The 23602-nt window shown below is 40.4% G+C and overlaps 1 protein-coding gene across 12 annotated transcripts in view; it reads left to right on the top strand.

The window, feature by feature from the left end:
- TACC2 (transforming acidic coiled-coil containing protein 2) overlaps positions 1-23602 on the top strand; it is a 184373-nt gene that overhangs the window by 20510 nt on the left and 140261 nt on the right. For 2 of the 12 annotated variants that reach the window (XM_034777954.1, XM_034777953.1), the window contains exon 1: positions 16688-22618. In XM_034777954.1, the coding sequence (XP_034633845.1) occupies positions 16857-22618 (5762 nt within the window). In that variant the 5' untranslated portion in view covers positions 16688-16856. Of the gene's footprint in view, positions 1-6120; positions 6259-16678; positions 22619-23602 lie in introns of those variants that run through there. The other 10 variants (XM_034777960.1, XM_034777957.1, XM_034777961.1 and 7 more) reach the window with 8 other exon arrangements.

Here is a 23602-nt window from a genome sequence, read left to right as displayed (position 1 = left end):
GGGGGGGATGGGGACGACAGGGCTCAGGATGGAGGGAGCTTGCTGGCAACAGTTGCTGTCTCAACTTGCTGATCTACTTAAAAAGGCAATGTACTTAGAGTGGGGTCAGCGCACTTAAAGGGGCAATGCGCATCTCTCTCTCTCTCACACACACACACAGGGTGTCTCTCTCTGTCTCTGTCTGCCATGCTGTCTCCCCTCCCTCCATTTGTGCTGCCTTGTAGAGTGTGAGGCTACATTAACAACATGGGCTGAGACGAGTGCTAGTTCATCATTTAGCAGTAAGGCATTCCCTGGGAAATAATCCATCCTCTTCAACACTCTGACTTCACCACCTCAACCAAGCTTCACAATCATCATTGCTGTGTATAGTATTAAATTGTTGGTTTAAAACTTATACTGTGTGTGTGTGTATATATATATATATATATAATATAGTCTTTTGTCTGGTGAAAAAAATTTCCCTGGAACCTAACCCCTCCCCCCCATTTACTATTTACATTAATTCTTATGGGAAAGTTGGATTCACTTAACATCATTTCGCTTAAAGTCTCATTTTTCAGAAACATAACTACAAAGTTAAGTGAGGAGTTACTGTACTGCCCCAAACTATTCAAGATATTTATCAGGTTTCAGAGTAGCAGCCTTGTTAGTCTGTATCCACAAAAAGAACAGGAGTACTTATTGCACCTTAGAGACTAACAAATTTATTTGAGCATAAGCTTTCATGGGCTACAGCCCACTTCTTCGGATGCATAGAATGGAACATATATTGAGGAGATATATATATACACATACAGAGAGCATGAAAAGGTGGGAGTTGTCTTACCAACTGTGAGAGGCCAATTAAGTAAGAGAAAAATTTTTTTGAAGTGATAATCAAGATAGCCCAGTACAGACAGTTTGGCAAGAAGTGTGAGAATACTTACAAGGGGAGATAGATTCAATGTTTGTAATGGCTCAGCCATTCCCATGACAAACATTGAATCTATCTCCTCTTGTAAGTATTCCTACACTTCTTATCAAACTGTCTGTACTGGGCTATCTTGATTATCACTTCAAAAGTTTTTTTCTCTTACTTAATTGGCCTCTCACAGTTGGTAAGACAACTCCCACCTGTTCATGCTCTCTGTATGTGTATATATATCTCCTCAATATATGTTCCATTCTATGCATCCGAAGAAGTGGGCTGTAGCCCATGAAAGCTTATGCTCAAATAAATTTGTTAGTCTCTAAGGTGCCGCAAGTACTCCTGTTCTTTTTCCAAGATTTTTAGCTCATCTTTTTCTTCTTTTAAGTAATGATGCAAATTGAGAATGAGCACAAAACAAATCACTATTGTCATGCAGCAGGCTGGATTTAAACTCTCACAAGCACAGACATTAAGGCTTTGTCTACACTGGCAAGTGAAAGATAAAACTTTTGTCATTCAGAGGTGTTAAAAAACCACCACCAAAAAGTTTTGCTGATGAAAAGCGTTGGTGTGAACAGCGCTCCTGCACACAATGCTAACACCACTCTTTGGGGGTGGAAGTTTTTTGTCAGCAGGAGAGCTCTCTCCTGTTAACAAACAGCGATTACACTGTGCGCCTTTTAGTTGCACGGCTGTAGCAGCAGAGCCATGTCGCTAAAAGCTGCGTAGTGTAGATATAGCCTAAGAAGTAAGGCTTTGTTTACACTGGAACCTGATTGACAAAACTTTTGTGAACCCTCTCCCCCCCCCCCACACCTCCCGAATGACAAAATTTTGCCGATGAAAAGCGTGGGTGTGAACAGTGCTCCTGCCGACAAAGCTACTGCCACTTGTTGGGGATGAAAGATTTTTGTTGGCAGAAGAGCAGTCTCCTACCGACAAACAGAGGCTACACTGTATGCCTTGTAGTGGCACGGCTGTAGCGGCACAGCAGTGTTGCTAAAAGGTGCATAGTATAGATAGCCTAAGGCTATCACTGATGGCTTTCAAAGGCCTTGGCTACACTTGCAAGTTACAGCGCTGTAAAGCCTCCCCCAGCACTGTAACTCACTCCCCGTCCACACTGGGTACACCGCTGCAGGTACTCCACATCTCCGAGAGGAGTAACAGCTGCAGCAGAGTGGCTACAACTCACGGGTGTGAGTGTAAACGCTTGCAGTGCTGTACTAATCACCTTGTCGTGATTAGTACAGCAATCCTCTCCATTGTTGTGACCAGCTGCAGGAATGAGGAAGTGCCGGTTTCAAAGCTCGTACCACAGAGAAAAGCAAACAGTTTGCAGCTGGCTTTGAGTGAGTAAATGAATGAGCAGGGGGCCGGGAGTTCGTAACTTGCAAAATAGAGAGCTGACATGCTCCAAAAAGCACTCTCTCTTCCCCCCACACTCCCTATCACAATCCACCCCACCCCCCCGTTTTGAAAAGTACGTTGCAGCCACATGAATGGTGGGATAGCTGCCCATAATGCACCACTCCCAACACAGCTGCAAATGTTGCAAGTGTGGCCACACCACTGCACTGTCAGCTGTCAGTGTGGACAGACAGCAGCGCTTTTCCCTACTCAGCTGTACGAAGACAGGTTTACCTCACAGCGCTGTACAGCTGCAAGTGTAGCCAAGGCCAAAGACTGTAGCCAAGGGAACCAGCTTTATAGCAAAAAAGGTTTACACAAGGGAGGCCAGTTTTAAAATCTGTTTGGTTGCTGTCTTGTGCCTGTTGTTGTGTTGAAGGCTTTAAAATTCCATTGATTATCATGATTCAATGCACACAATATTTTACAGAAAAAGAATCTTACGTCTTACTTTTGATGACCATAACTATACAAGTTATTCAAAGCACTCATGTAAGGTAGTTAAGTCCGAGAGAGTCTGTGACAAAACTGCACAACACACTATATATCTGCTCCAGAGTATCATTTAAATAGCAAAATTGGCAAGCAGCATGAAGAAACATCAACAGTCAAAACTGGCTTTAATAAGAAAATTTCCATCAAAATTAGTTGGATAAATAAATAGACATAGTTCCTGTGGGACAAATTCCCAGTTGTTCTTGGTAACAAAGTTAAGTTGATGAAGTGTTGCACTTTCTAACGATGCATGAATGAGTCTCTCCCATGTGGAATCACTTTAATATCATTGATCAGGTCTGTACATGAAAACATGTTCTTTCTTGGATTAGTTCCGAATATCACGCAACGTGTCTATACTGTATGCATCTTCAAAATCAGTGAGGCCCCAGATGTGTCATTTACACTAGTTTAGCAAAATTAACTCAAGTTGTGATGTAAACTTGAGGAGGGGGAGAATTTCAAAGGCACATGTTTCTCTTCTCTTTTTATTATTGTGGTTAACACATACCACATGCAGTTATGCAGATTCTTTCCCTACTATATACAGTCTCTTAGCCAGTTCATGGTTGGGTAATCATTATACAGTACACTTGCTTGGGATAACTAATGAAAATATACATTTCTTGTAAATTATTTTAAACATGTTGTAAATTACCATTTGATGCATTATGTGGGCACTTCCTGCCTCATCTCTTTAATTTCCTGTTTCTAAAACTCAGTGTACTTTAGGGTCAGAGAGGGAAAGCAATTGGGTAGGATGGGGATTAATAATTGCTCGCACTATGTTTTAGATAGCCTGGTAGCTAGCACATTTTTAAAGCCTCCAAGTATTATAAACTGGTGAAATGTGGGGTATATATTTGAAATTGCATCTCCACGCACACATCCTTTTTATTAGTGGTGCTCATTAGAATTGAGGAAAACTGTACCCACATCTATAAAATAATTAACTTCCAAGATCTTTAGCATGTAGTAGTTCCTCCTTACTCTCTCTGCTGCTTCATTCCAAACTCCAAAGCATTATTGTGAAATTTATTTTCTCTTTTCAGTTATCAAAAAGCACCTTTTATCTTTATACAGTTTCAACATTTATACACTGTTAAGAAAAACACATACAAGCCCCCACTACAGTATCTATGTGTGGGCCCTTTCAAGTTCAACCCATTACCAATTATGTAACAAAATTGGAAGGTCAGTGGAAAGATGGTATTGTAATTAAAACATGGGACTGAGAAATGTGTTCTAGTCCCTGCTCAAGGCTTGTCTACACGGTACAGCAATGCACACTATGTGGGTGTGATTTCTAAAGTTCGCTGATGTATTGTGCATTAATTGGTCCATGCAGACTGAGCTGGTGCGTACTAAAGGTTCCCTAGTGCACTTTAACATAGTGCTGAAACAGTGCTACATTAATGCACACGAGGGAGCCCTTAATGCGCACTGTTAAGGTCTACATGTTAGCGTTAGAAATCACACACCCATAGTGCACTTTATTCCACAAAATAGACAAGCCCCCAAATGGGTCAGCCTGGGCAAGGCACTGAACCTCTCTGTGCATCATTTTCTGCATCTGTAAAATGAGGATGGTAATACTTTGGGTACGTCTTCACTACCCGCCGTATCGGCGGGTAGCAATCGATTTATCCGGGATCGATATATCGCGTCTCGTTAAGACGCGATATATTGATCCCTGAACGCGCTCCCCGTCGACTCCAAAACTCCACCGGAGCGAGCGGCGGTAGCAGAGTCGACGGGGGAACCGCGGCCATCGATCCCGCGCCATGTGGACCCCAGGTAAGTCGATCTAAGATACTTCGACTTCAGCTATGTTATTCACGTAGCTGAAGTTGCGTATCTTATATCGATCTCCTCCCCAGTGTAGACCAGCCCTTTATTAACATGGGTGTTGAAAGGCTTAAAACGCTGATGTTTGTAAAGGAGTTTGACATTCTCAAATGAGTCCTTAAGGTGTAAAATGTTCTAAAGAGCAACAACTGATATCTCAGAATCTCTGCACTGCTCAGCAGTGAACTGTAGGCTAACGTTATTGTTGCATTCTTAAGGAAGATAGCTGGGAGCAATGCAATGCAATGCAAGCACAATAAATCCATCCAAGAGTTCATAGGAAATAAATGGATTTTCAAAACAATTTTCATGATATTACCCCCTCCCAATTCTTTTTAAAATTGAAACTTGATCAAAATGTTGAAACTTGATACATTTGACCAGCCTTTGGATTTATAGAAAAAAATGAAGGGAGAGGGGAATTTGCAAATATAATTTCAAATTTGGGGGAGGCTTGGTTTGTTTAAATCTGAAAAATTTCAACCAACTCTTGTCAAAATGATTTCCAGACATTTTTTTAAACTACATTCACTATGGGCCAAATCATCCTGCTATCCTCCCATGGAGAGGATGAAATGAGAGGGCAAACCTGCTCAAAAGGCCATAAATCTGTTTGAGGGAGGAAACTGAGTTTATCTGCATAGCAACGTTTCCCTCCACTTTTCAAAGCCCATGGGGCCCCCCTCTACATTAATTCCACATCGTTAGAGAGCTCCTTGGGGTTGGGAGCTGTAGCTAGGCAGAAAGGTGTGTGCAGAAATGTTCTCAGCAGTATCATCTCCCAGCAGACCTGGAGAGGAATGCTGTCCTTGCTATTCCTGCAAGTTTTCATTCTTCTGCTGCAAACTTCCTCGGAGTATTTTTTATTCCAGCCATTCAGATGTGAAAAACCACTGCAGCCAGCCTTCAGATAGGTCTTTGCCACTATGTGGGGACAGAGGAGACCCAGGAAGTTTCTCACAGGGTCTGTCCCTTATGGGTTTTTCTAGAGACCCACAGATCTCAGGACATCTTAGGAGTGGAGTTTTGTCCTTCTGTTGCCTGCCAAATCCTACCCACAAGAGGAGACAATGTGTAGGAAACAATGCTATCACATTTTCTGCTTAACTATGACCTTCCTGTGGCTTTTGATGGGTTAATGAATGATCTGGCTTACTATAATTATGGTGAGGTTTCTCATGAATATATAGAAATCCAGTTCACATACTGTAAAGCATATGGGCTAAATTCTGCTCTCAGTTTTTTGCATTGACTTCAGTGGAGTTGCTCGGTGATAACAAGAGCAGAATTTGATCCTGTCAATGTACTAATTTCAAAGGTTATCAGGAAGAATGTGATGATATTTTGAAAATGTTCTATAAAAACTTGATAGACTCTTGTTATCTTGAGATAAATAACAGCAAATATATTTGTAAAAACCCATGTAGTGAGTGTTTCTCTTTTTCCTGCTCCAGTTCTGGCAGAGAAAGCTGGTCAGTAGTATCTGATTTCAAGAAAGGGGAACCCCAGCAAGGAGTTGGGCCCAATAATCTTCTTTTTGCTGGTCTGGATATTAGTGAAGATGCACGTTCTCAGATCCCAGCTATAAGCAGGTATAGAAATGCTAAGTGTGAATGAAAAATAACAGAACTGCTTTAGCTAACATGTGGCGTGAGTTTGAGATACCTTATATTAATATCAGCAGTTCTTGTGTGTGGGCTTTCCAAACAATAAGTTCATTGAAGAAGCAAAGGATTACGAACAATTGCTTTGGTTTAAAACTACAATTTGATACACTTGACCGGTTTTAATTATGATTTAAAACCCTCAATGCCAAGAAGTACTAAAATTTCATATTCTCCTTCCCTCTATCTTCCAAAGGCAGTTTATTTAATGGTAAACATACCACTTTTTTGGTAGCTTTTCATGGTCTGAAATGCCAAGCAACCCCAAATGTATGCTTTGTAGTAGTTGGTTGAGACAACTTGACATTTTGGTATGGAAAATTTTGATTTTTTTTAAACTATGGGATGAAAATTTAGGAAAGAATAATTCTTGTTTCAGAAGACATCCTGGATGGTAGAGGGTAATTTGGGCAAAAGAGCTTTCAGTAGCCCCAACTCTTTAAATTGCTGGCACATAGCCAGTTATGTTTTCTTTAAACTATTACATCCTGGCAAAATTAAAACAATGACAATAAAAGGAAGAGACCTGATGTTCACAAATATTTCAGACTCCAGTTTGTTTAAAATAAACTCTCATTCTTTCATACTACTTTAACCACATCTTTTCCATGCACGTGGATAGACCTAAACATAAAAGCTGTATAACAATCTGTAAAATGTTTTAATACTCATTGTGCATGGCCTGCATTCTCCTGTTAGAATATCAGTGTGTAACATATGGAAAAAACAATTTTTACTGGAGAGGCACTTATTTTCAGCATGGAAGGAAAGGTTCCAATTTTAGATTCTATTTCCCTTTTATAGTACTAAATATCCTCTTTAACAGCAATTATTCTTTACTCGCCATTCATCTCTTCAGATGCAGTAGGACTGTTGGGGAATTGTTAACCAATCCCAAACTTTGCCTTGGCCTTGATGTAACTAACACATGTAAATAACACAGATTTCCCCCAGTACAAACACAGCGGGGACTCTGCTTACACCTCCATTGTACCAAGGAAAGGTAATACAGATCAAGAGCATCTCTTTAAGAAAATCTCAGTAGCAGCCATGGCCAAGGGAGGCTCCTTTGAAGCCTGCTGTCAGAGTCCCAGAGCAAGTGCTTAGGCAAAAGGCTTCTGCATGGATGATCTTAGCCTCATGCTAGTCCTCAATGATCCAGACAGATCCTGTGGGATCCTCAGTTTGGAGATCAGCTCTGTGCTACAAAGAGTTAAGCATCAGCAGGAGGTTTCAAGTTGCCATGCATCCTGCAAGACCTTATTCAGTGCCACATTTTCTGTGGCACTTAGGCTGTCTCTCACACAGAGACTGGGGACCAGTTGCTGTGACAGGGAATTCAACCAGGCTAGATTACAGCATCATGAATATGTAGTTAACTAACAAAAAATAATGTATAAAGTATACAAAGTTATCCTGAAGCCTTCCTTAATCACCATTAGAATACTGTAGATGGTAAAACAAGTTTTGTAACTTGGCCGGAGTCAGGAGGTAGAACTACACAGCTAATAGTTCGGGCATTGTCTCTTAACATCCCTGAAGTGTTTACCAAGGAATGTCTTCTCTTGAGCCTTTGATTCACCTTTCTTCTTGTTTTCCCATCATCCTTGTTGATTTAACCCCCATATGTCATACAATAAACATTTAAATATTTAACCCGATACAGTTATGCAGTAAATATCCCAACAGCCAGGTCAACATACAGTGTTTAATAAATTACAAAGCAGTCCACTTCTGTCACAGTATGTTCTAAAAGGTGTAGCAGCTGCATACTTTTAACTTTTGTAGTGACAGGGCTCTTTAAATGTTCAACTGCAAGCAAGCTATATTTCTCTGCACTTCTGTCTTATGCGAAATAACTTTATTATTATTTGAGACTATAGTTTTAGGGTAATGTTTATATGTTTGAAACTTTAGGCTCAATCCTGCAAAGACTCAAGCATATGCTTAACTTGAAGCATTTGAGTAATCCCCATTGAGCACATTTTAATGGAATGGGATTCTCACACGCTTAAAGTTAAACATGTGCATAGATCTTTGCAGGATTACAGCCTGATGTATCTTTCACTGAATGCAACAACTAATTTTAGCAAAATTCCTTTGCAATGAAGACCTGCTTTATGTTCTTTTACACTTTCTCATTTGCATGTTCCTGTGTTTCTCATTTTAAATATTACCATTTGGTATGAATTGTCCTTTAAGGATACCAAGCAAAAACAGATTATGTACAAAGAAAGACCGAGGGTACGTCTATACTTACCTCCGGGTTCGGCGGTAAGCAATTGATCTTCTGGGATCGATTTATCGCGTCTTGTCTAGACGCGATAAATCGATCCCGGAAGTGCTTGCCATCGACGCCGGTACTTCTGCTCCGCGAGAGGAGTATGCGGAGTCGACGGGGGAGCCTGCCTGCCACGTGTGGACCTGCGGTAAGCACTTTGTAGTTCGAACTAAGGTACTTCGACTTCAGCTATGTTATTCACGTAGCTGAAGTGCGTATCTTAGTTCGAACTGGGGGCTTAGTGTGGACCAGCCCCAAGTAACCCCAGTAGAGGATGTACATTTATTTTACATTAGTAAAGGACTTTCAGGGGTATAGCATCTTTTAATCATGCCACATAACTGAAATAATGGAAGTATACCGTATATATATATTCCCTCCTTGTAATTACTGATGAATAATATTTTTTCACAGAGGTTGGATTATAGCTAGGAAATATGTTTTTTAACTCCTCTATTGCAGCCCAGAATAAAAAATGAAGACAAACTGGCATATGGTAGAAGAAGACCTAGAGTAAGAACTAGTTATCTATGTTGTCAGTACAACATATGCTATCATTGTCAGTTTGATTCTGTGTAGGATACTCTTAAGGTTTAAAACTTATATACAAATCATACGTGTCTTTAGGGTGACCATATAGCAAATGTGAAAAATCGTGGGGAGTAGGGGAGAATAGGTTGCCTATATAAGACAAAGCCTCTAATATTGGGAGACTGGTCACCCTACTTGTCATGCCTACCTGGCATGAATAAGATAGACAAGATTTTTCCCTTAGTCCAAACACCAGGGCCATAAAGGGATATTTGTGGGCTATAATTCATACACAGTGTTAAACAGTTTGGCCTGCAGATTTTCAAGAAAATAAATCTGCTCTGGTGAATGAGCCTGCTAATTTAGCTCTTGGAAATAGCTACCCACATGGCATTAGACAGATCAAGAACTCACAAATCCATATTCAAGAAAATGAAACCACTCCACACTTGTTTACAGATGTTTGAGCTTACACAATGTGGACTCTGCAAATATGAGTCTGTTGTGATGTCACATGCATTTGTCAGGTCTCCAAGATACTCCAGTCAGCAGCAGGACTCTATTAGAATTTATGCCCTTGACACTTTTTCTTTATCTGAGCCTGAGTTCTTCATTTCTAATTCCCCACCATTACTCTTTGTAACTATTGAGCTGTTGGATAATTCAGTTCATAATCTGGGGTTAATGTGTTGGCAACATTATTAAATGATATCTATCATTATATAAGTGCCTGTAAGTACCATCATTTCCCACACCTCCCAGTTCTCAATCTCATGGGGGTGAATTTTTGCCACCTCTGAGCTATGTAGCTAGGCTAACCCAAGTTTTAGGTGAAGACCAGACCTTAGGCACGTAACAACTTCCACTAAATAATTTTTTTAAGGAAGAGGTGAACTGGTAAGGGAATAAAAATCTAAAATGAAAATTGACTTAATCCCAGGTATGTGGTGGTTGCCCTACCTCCCCCAGCCAGGCAGTGGGATGCATTTAGCACAGAAATAAACTTTTATGAATTGAAATTATTTCCTTCCTTAGTGAAATCCCATTGGCATATTCTGGTTTGCTGAGAGTATCCTTTTGGGACATCACTGATACCGGATATCTCATTGCCATTCATTTTACCATTAATGTCACTGAATGCTACATTCTGAGGTATTTTTAGAGAGCTGAAAGTGCCAGGAGTATGTCACAGTGGAGAAAATATTTTTTAAAACCCCTTAATGTTATCAATTCACTTTGTAAATTAATACCGATTGATTGATTGATTGATTCCCTGCAGCTTGGTTAATAGAATTAAGCACACATTCTGGTCTTGACTGCGATTTTACTTTTGACTTGTAGTTCATCTTTAAGACATGCAAATCCAGGTGGCTGGCCATTTAAAGTTGTTGAGCCTTGAAAAGAAACCAGTCTTATAAAAAACAAATCTTGGGGGATTTGGGGAAACTATTTTGTAGTGTTTAGGAATAGGGTAGTATTCTGGAACTTGCTTATAAGGAAGTAATTGGTCCTAGAGGACAGTTTCACAGTACAAAGAGAGATTTTTACTACAGCTGCAATAGCAGTTTGCACCTTGTAGTGCATTACAACAATCTGAGGTTTTCATTCTACTTCACTAGTCACCTGAGCAGGGCCGGCTCCAGGCACCAGCTCAGCAAGCAGGTGCTTGGGGCGGCCAAGGAGGAGGGGTGGCACGTCGGGCTCTTCAGCGGCAATTTGGCGGCAGGTCCCTCGGTCCCTCTCGGAGGGAAGGACCTGCCGTCGAAGTGCCGCTGAAGAAGAAAGCAGCGTGGTGGAGCTACTACCAAATTGCTGTCGATCATGATCACGGCTTCCCCCCCCCCCCCCGCCCCGCCACTTGGAGCGGCAAAAACCCTAGAGCCGGCCTGCACCTGAGGCTCAGTGTGGTATAGTAGTGGACTAAATGTAGACCTATTACAAGCTAGGCAATAGTGAGTTCTAACCCGTTTTGTCACTGACTCAATGTGTGACTCTGAATAAGTCACTTCCCCTCTCTGCTTGGGGTCTTCCATGTGCACAGTGGAGAAAATAATACTCACATACATCACAGGTATTGCAAGAATTAATTAGTTAGGGTCCAGTTAGAGTTGCCACTTCTGAAGTACAAAAAACGAGGACTACCCGGATGATCCTGAGCTTATAAAACTGGAATGTTTGCAATGTGTACTGAGCACTCTTACAGATTTCCCAGACAGCTACCTCAAAAAAGGGATGATCCTGGGAAAACCTGGACAGTGGCAACCTTAACTCTAATCCATGCCCATCCTTGCAGAAGATGCTCAGCACTTCAGAGGAAGCCAGGCCTTAAAGTTTGTCCAGTGCTTTGAGTGTGTAAAGCACAGTATACCATTTCTAAATACAGTAACTCCTCGCTTAACATTGTAGTTATGTTCCTGAAAAATGCAACTTTAAGCTAAACGATGTTAAGCGAATCCAATTTCCCCATAAGAATTAATGTAAATAGGGGAGGGTTAGGTTCCAGGGAAATTTTTTTCACCAGACAAAAAACTATATATTATATAGATATACACACAATATGTGTTTTAGACAAACAATTTAATACTGTTCACAGCTATGATGATTGTGAAGCTTGGTTGAGGTAGTGAAGTTAGAGGGTGGAAGCGGGAGGGATATTTCCCAGGGAATGCCTTGCTGCTAAATGATGAACTAGCACTCGGCTGAGCCCTCAAGGGTTAACACATTATTAATGTAGTCTCTCACACAAGGTAGCACGAACATGAGGGAGGGGAGACAGCATAGCAGACAGAGACAGACACACACCTTGTGTGTGGGAGAGAGAGAGAGATGCACACTGCCCCTTTAAGTAAGCTGACTCACTCTTAAGTGCATTGTCTTTTTAAGTGGATCAGGAAGTTGAGACAGCAGCTGCTGCCCCAAGTTCTCTGTCTCTCTCTCCGTCCGTGTCCCCTCCCTGCTCTATATGGAGAAGGGGTAAGCGAGGTGCAGGGGGGGACGACACCCTGACATTAGCCTCCCTCCTCTTCCCCCCCTGCCCAGCAAGCAGGAGTCTCTGGGAGCAGCTCCAAGGCAGAGGGCAGGGAGCAGCACATGGCAGTGGGAGAGAAGGACAGCTGAACTGCTGGCAATTGATAGCCTGCTGGGTGGCTGCAGCACAGGGAATTTAGGGTAGTGGGGAGCTGATAGGGGGAGCTGATGCGGGGCTGCCGGACTACCCTGGTTACAAGCCCCCACCAGCTAGCTGCAATGGGCTGCTCTTCCTGCAAGCAGTGGACAAAGCAGGCAGCTGCCAAATGATGTTAGAAGGGAGCATTGCACAACTTTAAATGAGCATGTTCTCTAATTGATCAGCAACGAAACAACGTTAACCGGGACAACTTTAAGTGAGGAGTTACTGTATTATAAACTAAGTTTTACTACCTCTGAATTCATTATGAGCATGTTTCTGGTAGATATAAACAGTTGGTATTTTCCCACGCCACACCAAATCTTCCCACCAACGCATAGGTTTCCAGTCTTTCCCAGCACCCTGAAATGTATGGTGTATTGTTAGTGATTTAAAGTAGGGCTGTTAAGTGATTTAAAAAATTTATTGCGATTAATCGTGCAATTAAAAAAATTAACCACAATTAATTGCAATGTTAAACAATAATAGGATACCATTTATTTAAATATTTTTGGATGTTTTCTACATTTTCAAATATATTTATTTCAATTATAACACAGAATACAAAGTGTACAGTGCTCACTTTATATTTATTTTTATTACAAATATTTGCATTGTAAAAAACAAAAGAAATAGTATTTTTCAGTTAACCTAAAACAAGTACTGTAGTGCAATCTCTTTATCATGAAAGTTGAACTTGTAGAATTATGTACAAAAAATCCTGCATTCAAAAATAAAGCAACGTAAAACTTTAGAGCCTACAAGTCCACTCAGTCATATTTCTTGTTCAGACGATCGTTCAGACAAACACGTTTGTTTACATTTGTAGGAGATAATGCTGCCTAGTTCTTGTTCAAAATGTCACCTGAAAGTGAGAACAGTCGTTCTCATTGCACTGTTGTAGCTGGCGTCACAAGATATTTACATACCAGATGCACTAAAGATTCATATGTCCCTTCACGCTTCAACCATCATGCAGATGATGGGTTCTGCTCGATAACAATCCAAAGCAGTGTGGACTGATGCATGTTCATTTTCATCATTTGAGTTAGATGCCACCAACAAAAGGTTGATTTTCTATTTTGGTACTTCGCGTTCTTTAGTTTCCTCATCGGAGTGTTGCTCTTTGAAGACTTCTGAAACCATGCTCCACATCCTGTCCTGATCAGATTTTGGAAGGCACTTCAGATTCTTAAACCTTGAGTCGAGTGCTGTAGCTATCTTTAGAAATCTCACATTGGTACTGTGATGGGTTGGATCACAGAAACCCCCTTGGGAGCTGCCACCCGATGTACCAAGACTACCTCTATTCCTGTTTTCCCTGCCAGCTCAGGACTCCAGCCCCCTGTCTTGCTGAGCCAGACATTCCCGTCTGCTCCAACACAGACCCAGGGTCTGAATCACTTGTCCCAAAGCTGCAAGTTTACCTGAAAACAGCTCACAGAAGTGTGCTTGTCTTTAGCACTCAGATGCCCAACTCCCAATGGGGTCTAAACCCAAATAAATCCGTTTTACCCTGTATAAAGCTTATACAGGGTAAACTCATAAATTGTTCGCCCTCTATAACACTGATAGAGAGATATGCACAGTTGTTTGCTCCCCCAGGTATTAATACATACTCTGAGTTAATTATTAAGTAGAAAGTGATTTTATTAAATACAGAAAGTAGTATTTAAGTGGTTCCACTTAGTAACAGACAGAACAAAGTAAGTCACCAAGCAAAATAAAATAAAATGCGCAAATCTATGTCTAATCAAACTGAATACAGATAATCTCACCCTCAGAGATGCTTCAGTAAGCTTTTTCTCAGACTGGACACCTTCCAGGCCTGGGCACAATTCTTTCCCCTGGTACAGCTCTTGTTGCAGCTCAGGTGATAGCTAGAGGATTCTTCATGATGGCTCCTCTCCCGCTCTGTTCTCTTCCACCCCTTTATATATCTTTTGCATAAGGCGGGAACCCTTTGTCCCTCTGGGTTTCCAACCCCCCCCTCACTGGAATAGCACCCAGGTTAAAGATGGATTCCAGGTCAGGTGATATGATCACATGTCACTGCAAGACTTCATTACCCACTTGCCAGCACACACACATAAAAGAAGACTAACAGATAAACACAGCCATCTGCAGACAATGGTCCTGGTTAATGGGAATCATCAAGATTTCAAACAACTATTAATGGCCCACACTTTGCATAATTACAATAGGCCCTCAGAGTTATATTTCATATTTCTAGCTTTAGATACAAGAGTGGTACATTTATACAAATAGGATGATCTCACACAGTAGATTATAAGCTTTGTAATGATACCTTACAAGAGACCTTTTGCATGAAGCATATTCCAGTTAAATTATATTCACTTATATTTTTATAAAACTATATAGACTGCACAACGTCACAGGTACCTTCTTTGTGTTTTGTCAAATCTGCAGTGAAAGTGTTCTTAAAATGAACAACGTGCTGAATCATCACCCAAGACTACTATAACATGAAATATATGGCAGAATGCGGGTAGAATAGAGCTGGAGACATACAGTTTTCCCCCAAGGAGTTCAGTCACAAATTTAATTAACACTTTTTTTTTTTAACGAGCATCATCAGCATGGAAGCATGTCCTCTGGAATGGTGGCCGAAGCATGAAGGGTCATACGAATGTTTAGGATAGCCGGCAGGTAAATAGCTTGCAATGCCGGCTACAAAAATCCGTGAACGCCTGTTCTCACTTTCTGGTGACATTGTAACTAAGAAGCGGGCAGCATTATCTCCCATAAATGTAAACTAACTTGTTTTGTCTTAGCAATTGGCTGAACAAGAAGTAGTACTTGTATGAAGTGAATTGAAAAATATGGTTTCTTTTGTTTATCATTTGTACAGTACAAATATTTGTAATCTAAATAATAATATAGTGTGAGCAGTGTACACTTTGTATACTGTGTTGTAACTGAAATCAATATATTTGAAAATGTAGAAAAACATCCAAACATATTTAATAAATTTCAATTGGTAGTCTATTGTTTAATAATGTGATTAAAACGGCGATTAATTGTGATTAATTTTTTTAACATGATTAATTGTTTTGAGTTAATTGCATGAGTTAACTGTGATTAATCATCAGCCCAATTTTAAGTGAAATGAATATGGAGATAAATCATAGAAAATATCCTATTCCCCGCTACACACACACTCTCAATCTTATTCTCTTCATTTCTTCTTCCTCAACCTTTCTCTAAGGGGGAGAAATAGCTATTGCAAGCAGTTATCTCTTTTATATGTATTGAAAAAACAAACAACACATCAAAAAGGCCAGACAAAGGACTTGTCTACATTACCTGCTGGATCGACGGGCAGCGATTGATCCAGCGGGGGTCGATTTATCGTGTCTAGTATAGATGCGATAAATCGACCGCCGAGCGCTCTCCTGTTGACTCCAGTACTCCACCGGAGCGAGAGGTGCAGTCAGAGTTGACGGAGGAGCGTCAACAGTTGACTCACGGCAGTGAAGACACCGCAGTGAGTAGATCTAAGTACATCGACTTCAGCTACATTATTCACGTAGTTGAAGTTGCAAAATTTAGATCGATTCTCTCCCCCCCCCGTGTAGACCAGTCCAAAGTGTGTATTATTGCATGACAATGCAGGTTTGTGGGCGGAAACCTTTGGCCTCATGACTAGCCTCCACTGTGCTTAAATGCAGTTTTATGCAGTAACACATTCATGTCTTGAGGCCAGATTTTGCAAACCCTTATTATCAGGTGCAGCGCTTATTAGTATCACTAATCGCAGTGAAATCAATGGGATTATTGTACTCACAGAAGTAAGCACCACACCCAGAAGTAAGTGTTTTAACAGATGGGGCCCTTATTGCTTAATTGAATAAGATCAAGAAAAGCACAACAAAATGATGATGATGTTGATGATCAGGGACATCAGGTCCTTTAACCCTAAACAAACATTTCTAACTCCACTGGTAGGTTTATGCTAGAAGGAAGTGCAAAATTGAGGATTTTTATTATTTTTTTGGTCCAATTCTCTCTTTTATAATTTTTTTTCATTTTTTTCTGTCAGCATTTTGGAGGGAAAAACATAGTAGTGTAGGAATTAAATTATTAATACCAAATATGTGGGGAGGTAAAAAAAAAACATAAGGCAAGTATGACAGATAGTAGACAAGGCTGAGGAAGTATATTTCAGTGTCATGAGTTTTTGAATCACTATAGAATGTGTCGCTGGTATCTTGCCTCTTGAAGCAGATTGTCAACTTTTCAGTGCATGTACTGCATGGCTTTGAAACCTCAGTGGCATGAATTGTTTTTATGTTTTGCTCCACTTTCTTTGCTGATATGAAACAAATAAACATTTCCATTGTTGGCAGCAGCAGTAATGAAGGCATCGGTAGCCACACTGCTGAAGGTTTATCTGATCCAAATTCATGTGCAGTGTCTGCAGAGGTGACAGCACAGAGTAATATCCTGCAAGAACATGGAGGACAAACTGGTTCTGACTTATTAATACAGGCTACAGAAGCAAAAGAGAGAAGTCTACCTATCTCCATGCCTTTAGCAGAATGTGCCAAAGAATATGTCACAGCAGATCTCACGGACAGCAGTGATGATTTACCAACCCCAAAGAGTATTGTAACGGTGCCTTCCCCAAACACTCTGGATGACAAAGAAATAGGAACAGCAGATGCTATATTTGTGGACAGTGGCCCAGAAAGTGACAATATTGCTGCCTCTTCTATCAAAAAGAGTGAGAATGATCCAGAAAATACAAGCTTAGAATCTAGCCCTTCTGCAGAAGCTACTTTGACACAAGGAGTTACACAAACAAATTCATGTGAATTAGAACCATTATGGCAGAGTGAACAGCTGGATGGCAAGAGGGATTCGCATGCTGTCTCATTACCCCAGGGTAAAGAAGCAGGAGATTACTTTACCACTCAAGAGGCCAGGCAGGGGCCAGGATTTTTGGAAGTGGGTCATAAGGAGCAGACTGTAATACAGCGAGGTGGACAGAAAACAGATGGCACAGAGGGTCTGTTAATGAAAAAGGAAACCTTAATCCTAAATTATCCCACAACAGGAGGCTCAGACAATGAAAAATATGGAGCAGTTGTGAATGTTCAGTGTTTGGTTGATAACCCTGAGTTCAGTGATGCCAACAGTTTATGTAGAGGAGATATAGCCACAACTAAAGGGAATGACCCAAACCTACATCTCTCTGAAAACAATGGGAAGCAACCAGCACCTTGCACTTTAAACTCTTCAGACCTGTTCCTGGTACCAAAGACAGATGAACCTTCAGGGGAATCTGTATCTGCAAATGAACACCACGATCCAGTTAGAAGTAAAGCACAAAAACCAACTTCTAAAACAGCGGAGCCCAGTTTTGAAAAAGAGCCTCAAAAGGTGAATTTGTTTGTTAGCACTGAACCTTTTAATGTGCCTCTGTTGCTTAAGGCAGAGGGAGAGCAAAAAACAGATCTCACATCTGAAAACACAAAAGATCAAGACAGCATTAATGAAACAATAAAAGCTGATATCGTGTTAGTAGAAAACATCCTTCTTTCTGATGTAGAAAATGCTATGAATTCCAACAAGGAAGATTCCATGGTACATGAAAGATTGGCACTGGAAAAATATGTATTAGATTTAACTTGTGGGAGTAAACCCACAGAGCTGAATCTAAAAGAAACTGACATTGAAGTACCTGCAGAAAAAACTGAAACTTCTGTGGGAAAGGACAGAACAGAGGAAGTGCAAGTTATAGCAACCAGTGCATCACCTGAAGGGTTAAATGAGGCAGAAGGGATACTATTGAACTTTGATAATAGCAACAAGCAGGACAGAAAGGATGCCAACTGGGGGGATGATTTCAAAGAAATCAGCTTTTCAGACAAGACTTTAAAAAGTGACATAAATGAAAAAGCTGTGGAAAAGCATCTGAATTCAGAGAGTAACTTGAAAGTAGCTGAAGATCATTCACTCTGTTTCCAGTGTGAACCTGAACAACAAATGAGCAAAGAGAAAGCAATTGCCCCACACGACTTGTCCTCAACGTGCAGCTTTCCACTTGTGGAAACTCCACAGTTAGCCAGGGAAGAATGCCCTCTGAGTTTTGATCATTTTAACACTGACACAGAAGACAAAACTTTAGCCTTGCTAGGCTATAAAATGACTGAAAAGGTTTGTTCAGTTAATGCACATGGTTCACCGCTTCTGCACTCTCAGGACAGTGATATTATGCAAACTAAGCAAGATGAATCCTTGGAACACACTTTTGCTAAAGAAGCTGTATTGGAGTCAGAGTGCAAAACTAAGCATCAAGAAATGTTTCAAAGCAATGAAGGGTCTGAAGAAAATAGACAAACTCCCAAATCAGAACTTGAACATGAGGGCTTAAGTGAATTGATAGGAACTACTGACTGTGTTGCACTACATAAAGCAAAAATTCAGGAGGCCTCACGTATTTGTGAAAGCAAAGAATGGAACAGACAAGTAGCGGAGGTGCCTAATAGTGATCCTGCGTGCGTACCTGTAACTGTTGTTAAACAAAGCAGTGCTGTAGACATTAAAGAAAATAATGAAATTAAGCAGGAGGAATGCAGAGCTGAAGTGGAAAGCTATGTAGATGATAAAGATTTGGCACTGAAAAAGGAATGCACATCTGACACACCAAAGCAAGTTCAGCAGGAACAAATGGCTGCAAAAAGTGACAAAAGTATGCAAGTGGTTCATTCTGACATCTCTCAAGCATCAGCAAATACTGAGGAGTTCAGTCCCCAGCAAAAGCAGTGGAGTTTAGAAGGATTACATGATAGCAGCATAACTGAGAATAAACAGCCATCCGAGAGTGACAAAGATGGCTCTCCAGAGACCCTTAAAAGCTATATTAAAGAAAAGCAAGAAATGGGAGATGTTTCAATAACCCTTCCACAAACAGAGCAGAGAGAGCGCCTCAACTTTGCTGCCAGAAAGAGTCAACAGCACATTTCAAATATAGGATTTGAAAAACACAAACACCAAAGCAATCTGAATACTGTCACAGGTACTGATGAGCAGGAACATAAAGAAATGGCTCAGAAAAATGAGCATTTAGTGGAATTAAGTTATCACAGTGACTGTCAGGACGTATGCAGAAGCAAATCAGATATGTCTCTAGACATTACAAGCAGCCCTCAAACAGCACCTTCTGTGCTAGAGCCAGAGCCATTCAGATATAATCCTGATGCAGTGCCAGGGGAGGACTCAAATAAAAGTACTGCTTGCATGAAAGGGAACATGTGCAACACTGAGCATTTGCAGAATATTTCTGATCTGAAGGTAGCTACTTTGCAAGACTGCACTCAACAAAATAAAACTGACCTAGAGGCAGAAGGAAATCGCTTCAGTAGGCAGATCTCTAGCAAGCCCAAGCAGGAGAATAATTCTTTGATCTCAGTCAGTCAGCATGAAGAAGCATGTCAAGATGATGCATTTTCAAAAGAATCTGACATAAATGAACAGCCAGACAGCATATGTAAGACAGCAGACAATACTAATGTAAGCAGTGCTGCTGCTATTGACTGTATTCCCGGGGCGCAGAATTCAATAAGTGTCACTGATATACCACAGGCTTCACTAACTGATATTGAAATAACATGGTCTGATGATGACTCTGAGGACAATATGTATGAAAAAAACAAGAATGATACTCAAGTACCTAGTTCAGAAAACCTTGAAAAAATGCGATCGTTGGTGAAAGGCTCAGTTCTAGAAACAAAAAAGGATCTGACTTCAGACAGCGAAATCATCCCAAAAGTCGAAAATATAAAACTAAATTTTGAAAGGGACTCTTCTATCACAGAGACAAGCAATCAGAAAGTAGATGCAAATTCAGGTGCAAAGGAAAATCCTTCTGCATTACAGGAATACAGGGAAGTGGGTCCCAACAATGCTTCATATACATTAAACTGCATTAAAAAAGCCAAGAATGAGCATCTGCCTGCTGGCTCTGAAACAGAAGAATTCCCAATTCTTTCTACATCGACCTTTGCATTGGATCATCATAGTGAAGCTAGCCAGCAACCTGAAAACTGTAAGAATGACGGTATTGTGGGTGTGTTACTAAATAATAAGCTTGTAGTTAAAACATGCCAAAATGTCATAGAAGTTGCTTCTGATTTGCAGAGTACAGCTGATGCTACCGTACCTGTGCATTTAAAAGACATTTCACCAGGGATAATAAGCACAGCTGATCAAAACAGCACTGAAGCAGCACATTTAGAAAATACTTCTATGAAAGAAACAAGTATTCCTGGCCAAAGTTTCCAGTGTGAAGGAGAGAGTATTTCACCCATACTAGATTCTGCTGATGCAGGGCAGTTTGCAGGAAACTTAACACAATTTAATTTTGAGAAGCTGAAGAAGGAGATATCTGCAATTAAAACTAAAGGAACAAAAAGTGATGTAAACTTCAAAGCACAGGAAAGTGACAGTTCAGCGGAGTCTCTGTTCAGTCTTCCTAGCCTAGAAGAGAGGCTGCTGAGTCTTTCATCTACTGATAAACAAGAAGGATGTAATGAGGAAATTGCAACAAATATCTGTATAGATGACAAGTACAGGAAGATCTTAGAAAACTCTGGAAGTGCAGAGAAAACTGAAAATGTTTTGAAAGAGAATAATAGCATAACCAAGACAAAAATAAATATTTCCAAAGAGGCTGCAGAAAACTGTAAAAGGGAGAATGATGTTCCGAGTTCCAGGACCTTTGCCGCTGGTGCCAGCTTTCCTGATTTCAGGGAGCATCTCAGTAAAATATTTGAGAAACCTGTGCGCAACGCTCTGAATACTGAATTACCCCAACCATCATCTGAAATTTATGCAAGCAGTGGGCAAAGCCCCCTGGTTAAAGATATACCAGTTCTGCAAAGTGCTGAGAACTTTTCAGAGCCTAACACAGTAGGTGAAGGTGTTGATGGAAGCATCAATAACGCAGGACAAGAAAGTGACTCAGAAATAGAGAGACAAGAGTTGCCTTTGGATTCTGAGATTTTTAGCAAAGAGAAGTCAGCACAGCAAGAAGACATGCTCAGAGAACTAACACTTCCAGAAAACGAGGAACATAAACAACCAGGTACCTTTTCAGAAAAGAAAGTTTCCAAATTGGATGGTTCTAAATCTGTTGAACTGCCTCCTACGAATTTAAGAAAGCTGGACAACAAAACTGAAAGCACAAAAAGTAGTCAGATGGAAAGAGAGGAAGGTACACATACTAGCAGTGTGAATGTTGGAGTTCTTGTGGACCAAGAAATAGAAAAGCTGGAATCTGCTTCATCTGATGGGACCGAAGCTGCAAACTTAACTGCATCTTATGACAATAAGGACCAGCCCACAATTCCTGGGACCTCTTCAGAAGATACAGGCACTGTTCCGAAGAACGATTTAGAAAGTGCTGCCATCCCAGAGGCTGAGGAATGTGATTTAATTGTACAATGTAATGCAGAATCAGAAGATCTAATATCTTATGAAAATCAGTGCCAGGACTTTATGCCAAATGAGCAGAAGAAAAGAAAAGACTGTGAACCAAGCACTGTCAATGGTACCTGCAACATGTCAGCCTCAACAATTGTCCAAGGAGACATCTTCAAAGCTGAAGTAAAAAGAGATGATCTTTGTATGTTGTCTGGTGAAATCCAAGAGAAATCCACTCACAATAATCTTGTGCATGAAATTAAGCCTCAGGATGACACATATATGATGCTGGATGCTTTGGGAAGTAGAAAATGCCTGGAAATATTAGGAAATCTTCAAGACTCACAGCAGGGAAAAGAAGCAACAATACATGGGTTAATAGATCACTTTAAAAATGAACTAAGCCATGATGATCATTCCCAGGCTGACTTTAAACATGAACTCAGCAGTGTGACTAAGAGGGATGTGAAGGAAGAAAGTGACACCATGTTCAGCACAGCAGTGGCAGAAGCTTCTATATGTGGCAATGAACAACTTGGAGACACCCCTGAAACAGGTATTACAGGCACAGTGTTAATTAGTAAAGGTGATGCAGCTTTGCAAGCAAGCATTCAAGATCAAGGGACAGAAACAAAAAAGCATCACTCAGAAACTATTACAGGGATGGAGCCCAAATCGGATTGTGTAAGTACAGATTTTAATGTTGCTTCTGAAAATCAATGGAGCAAGATGCATTCAGAACATGACAGCTCACTGCTGAATGCCGAAGGAAAGGTACCAACCCCTTCATTCACTGAGCCTAAGAAACATCACATCAATGAACTTCTGGACATGGTTACTGAAGGATTACCTACAGAAAGGTACTTATTTTAAATTAATTTTGTGAGACAGAGTTGTCATTGTCCTACGGTTGCAGAGGGATAAATTTTAGTCATATAAATCTGTTGTTTGTGGTGCAGGTTTTCAGGTGAGCATGGCTACCATTGACTTTTAACCAAAAATTGGTCTAAGTGGAAGAAATTTTAAATACCTTGTAAGGTCTAAATATAATAGAAGTGACCTTTTGGGACTTGAAAAGACCTTGATCTTCAAAAGCTCCATTGACCTTTCCTAGTTCTTAAACTCCTTTGTCGTGATTCTGTAATGACCCCAATTTTCACACTGCATTGCCTAAAGTTAGCAAAGTAAATTACACTTAGAAGCCTTTAATAGGTGTGCTTTAGTTGAAAAATTGGGCCTGCAGTGTTTTCATTGTAGACTGCAATCTGAAAGTTAAAAAACTCAGCTACCTTACAACCTTGATTACTCTAACCTCAGTTATCTTGACCCACTATTATTTAAAACAGTCCCATTCCCTGACATATTGAATATTATTTGTGTTACCATAGCACCTAGGATCCCTAGTCATGGAGCAGTGCCTCACTCTGCTAGGCTACTGTACAAACCCAGGACAAAAAGATGGTTCCTGCCCCCAAAGAATTTATAATCTAAATAGAAGACAGACAAAAGATGAATACAGAGAGAGAGAGGAGGGGGTGGAGGGAGTACACCTGCTAATTACGTTAACAATGCAATTGATTGTTTGATAATATTAAGTGTCCCCAAAGACATTCAATTAACTGAGGTTGCATTTGTATATTATCTGTGTACCGAGCTAGGAATTCATATGTGTAGCTTTCTTAATCAGGGTTTGTGTATGTGCAAAACATTTTGTTGGGAGCTCAAGAATGCCTCAAACATGGTTTTTATTTTAAAAACAGTAAATGAAAACAGTGTTTTCTTCTGTACATTTTTGCAGCACTATTTTGAATTTCTAGTATGAGCATACATGTTAATTCAAAAGA

This window comes from Trachemys scripta, chromosome 7, assembly GCF_013100865.1.
Source record: "Trachemys scripta elegans isolate TJP31775 chromosome 7, CAS_Tse_1.0, whole genome shotgun sequence".
Classification (NCBI taxonomy): domain Eukaryota; kingdom Metazoa; phylum Chordata; order Testudines; family Emydidae; genus Trachemys; species Trachemys scripta.
The sequence above is the reverse complement of the archived record's forward strand: the minus strand, read 5'-3'. Positions and strand labels throughout refer to the sequence as shown.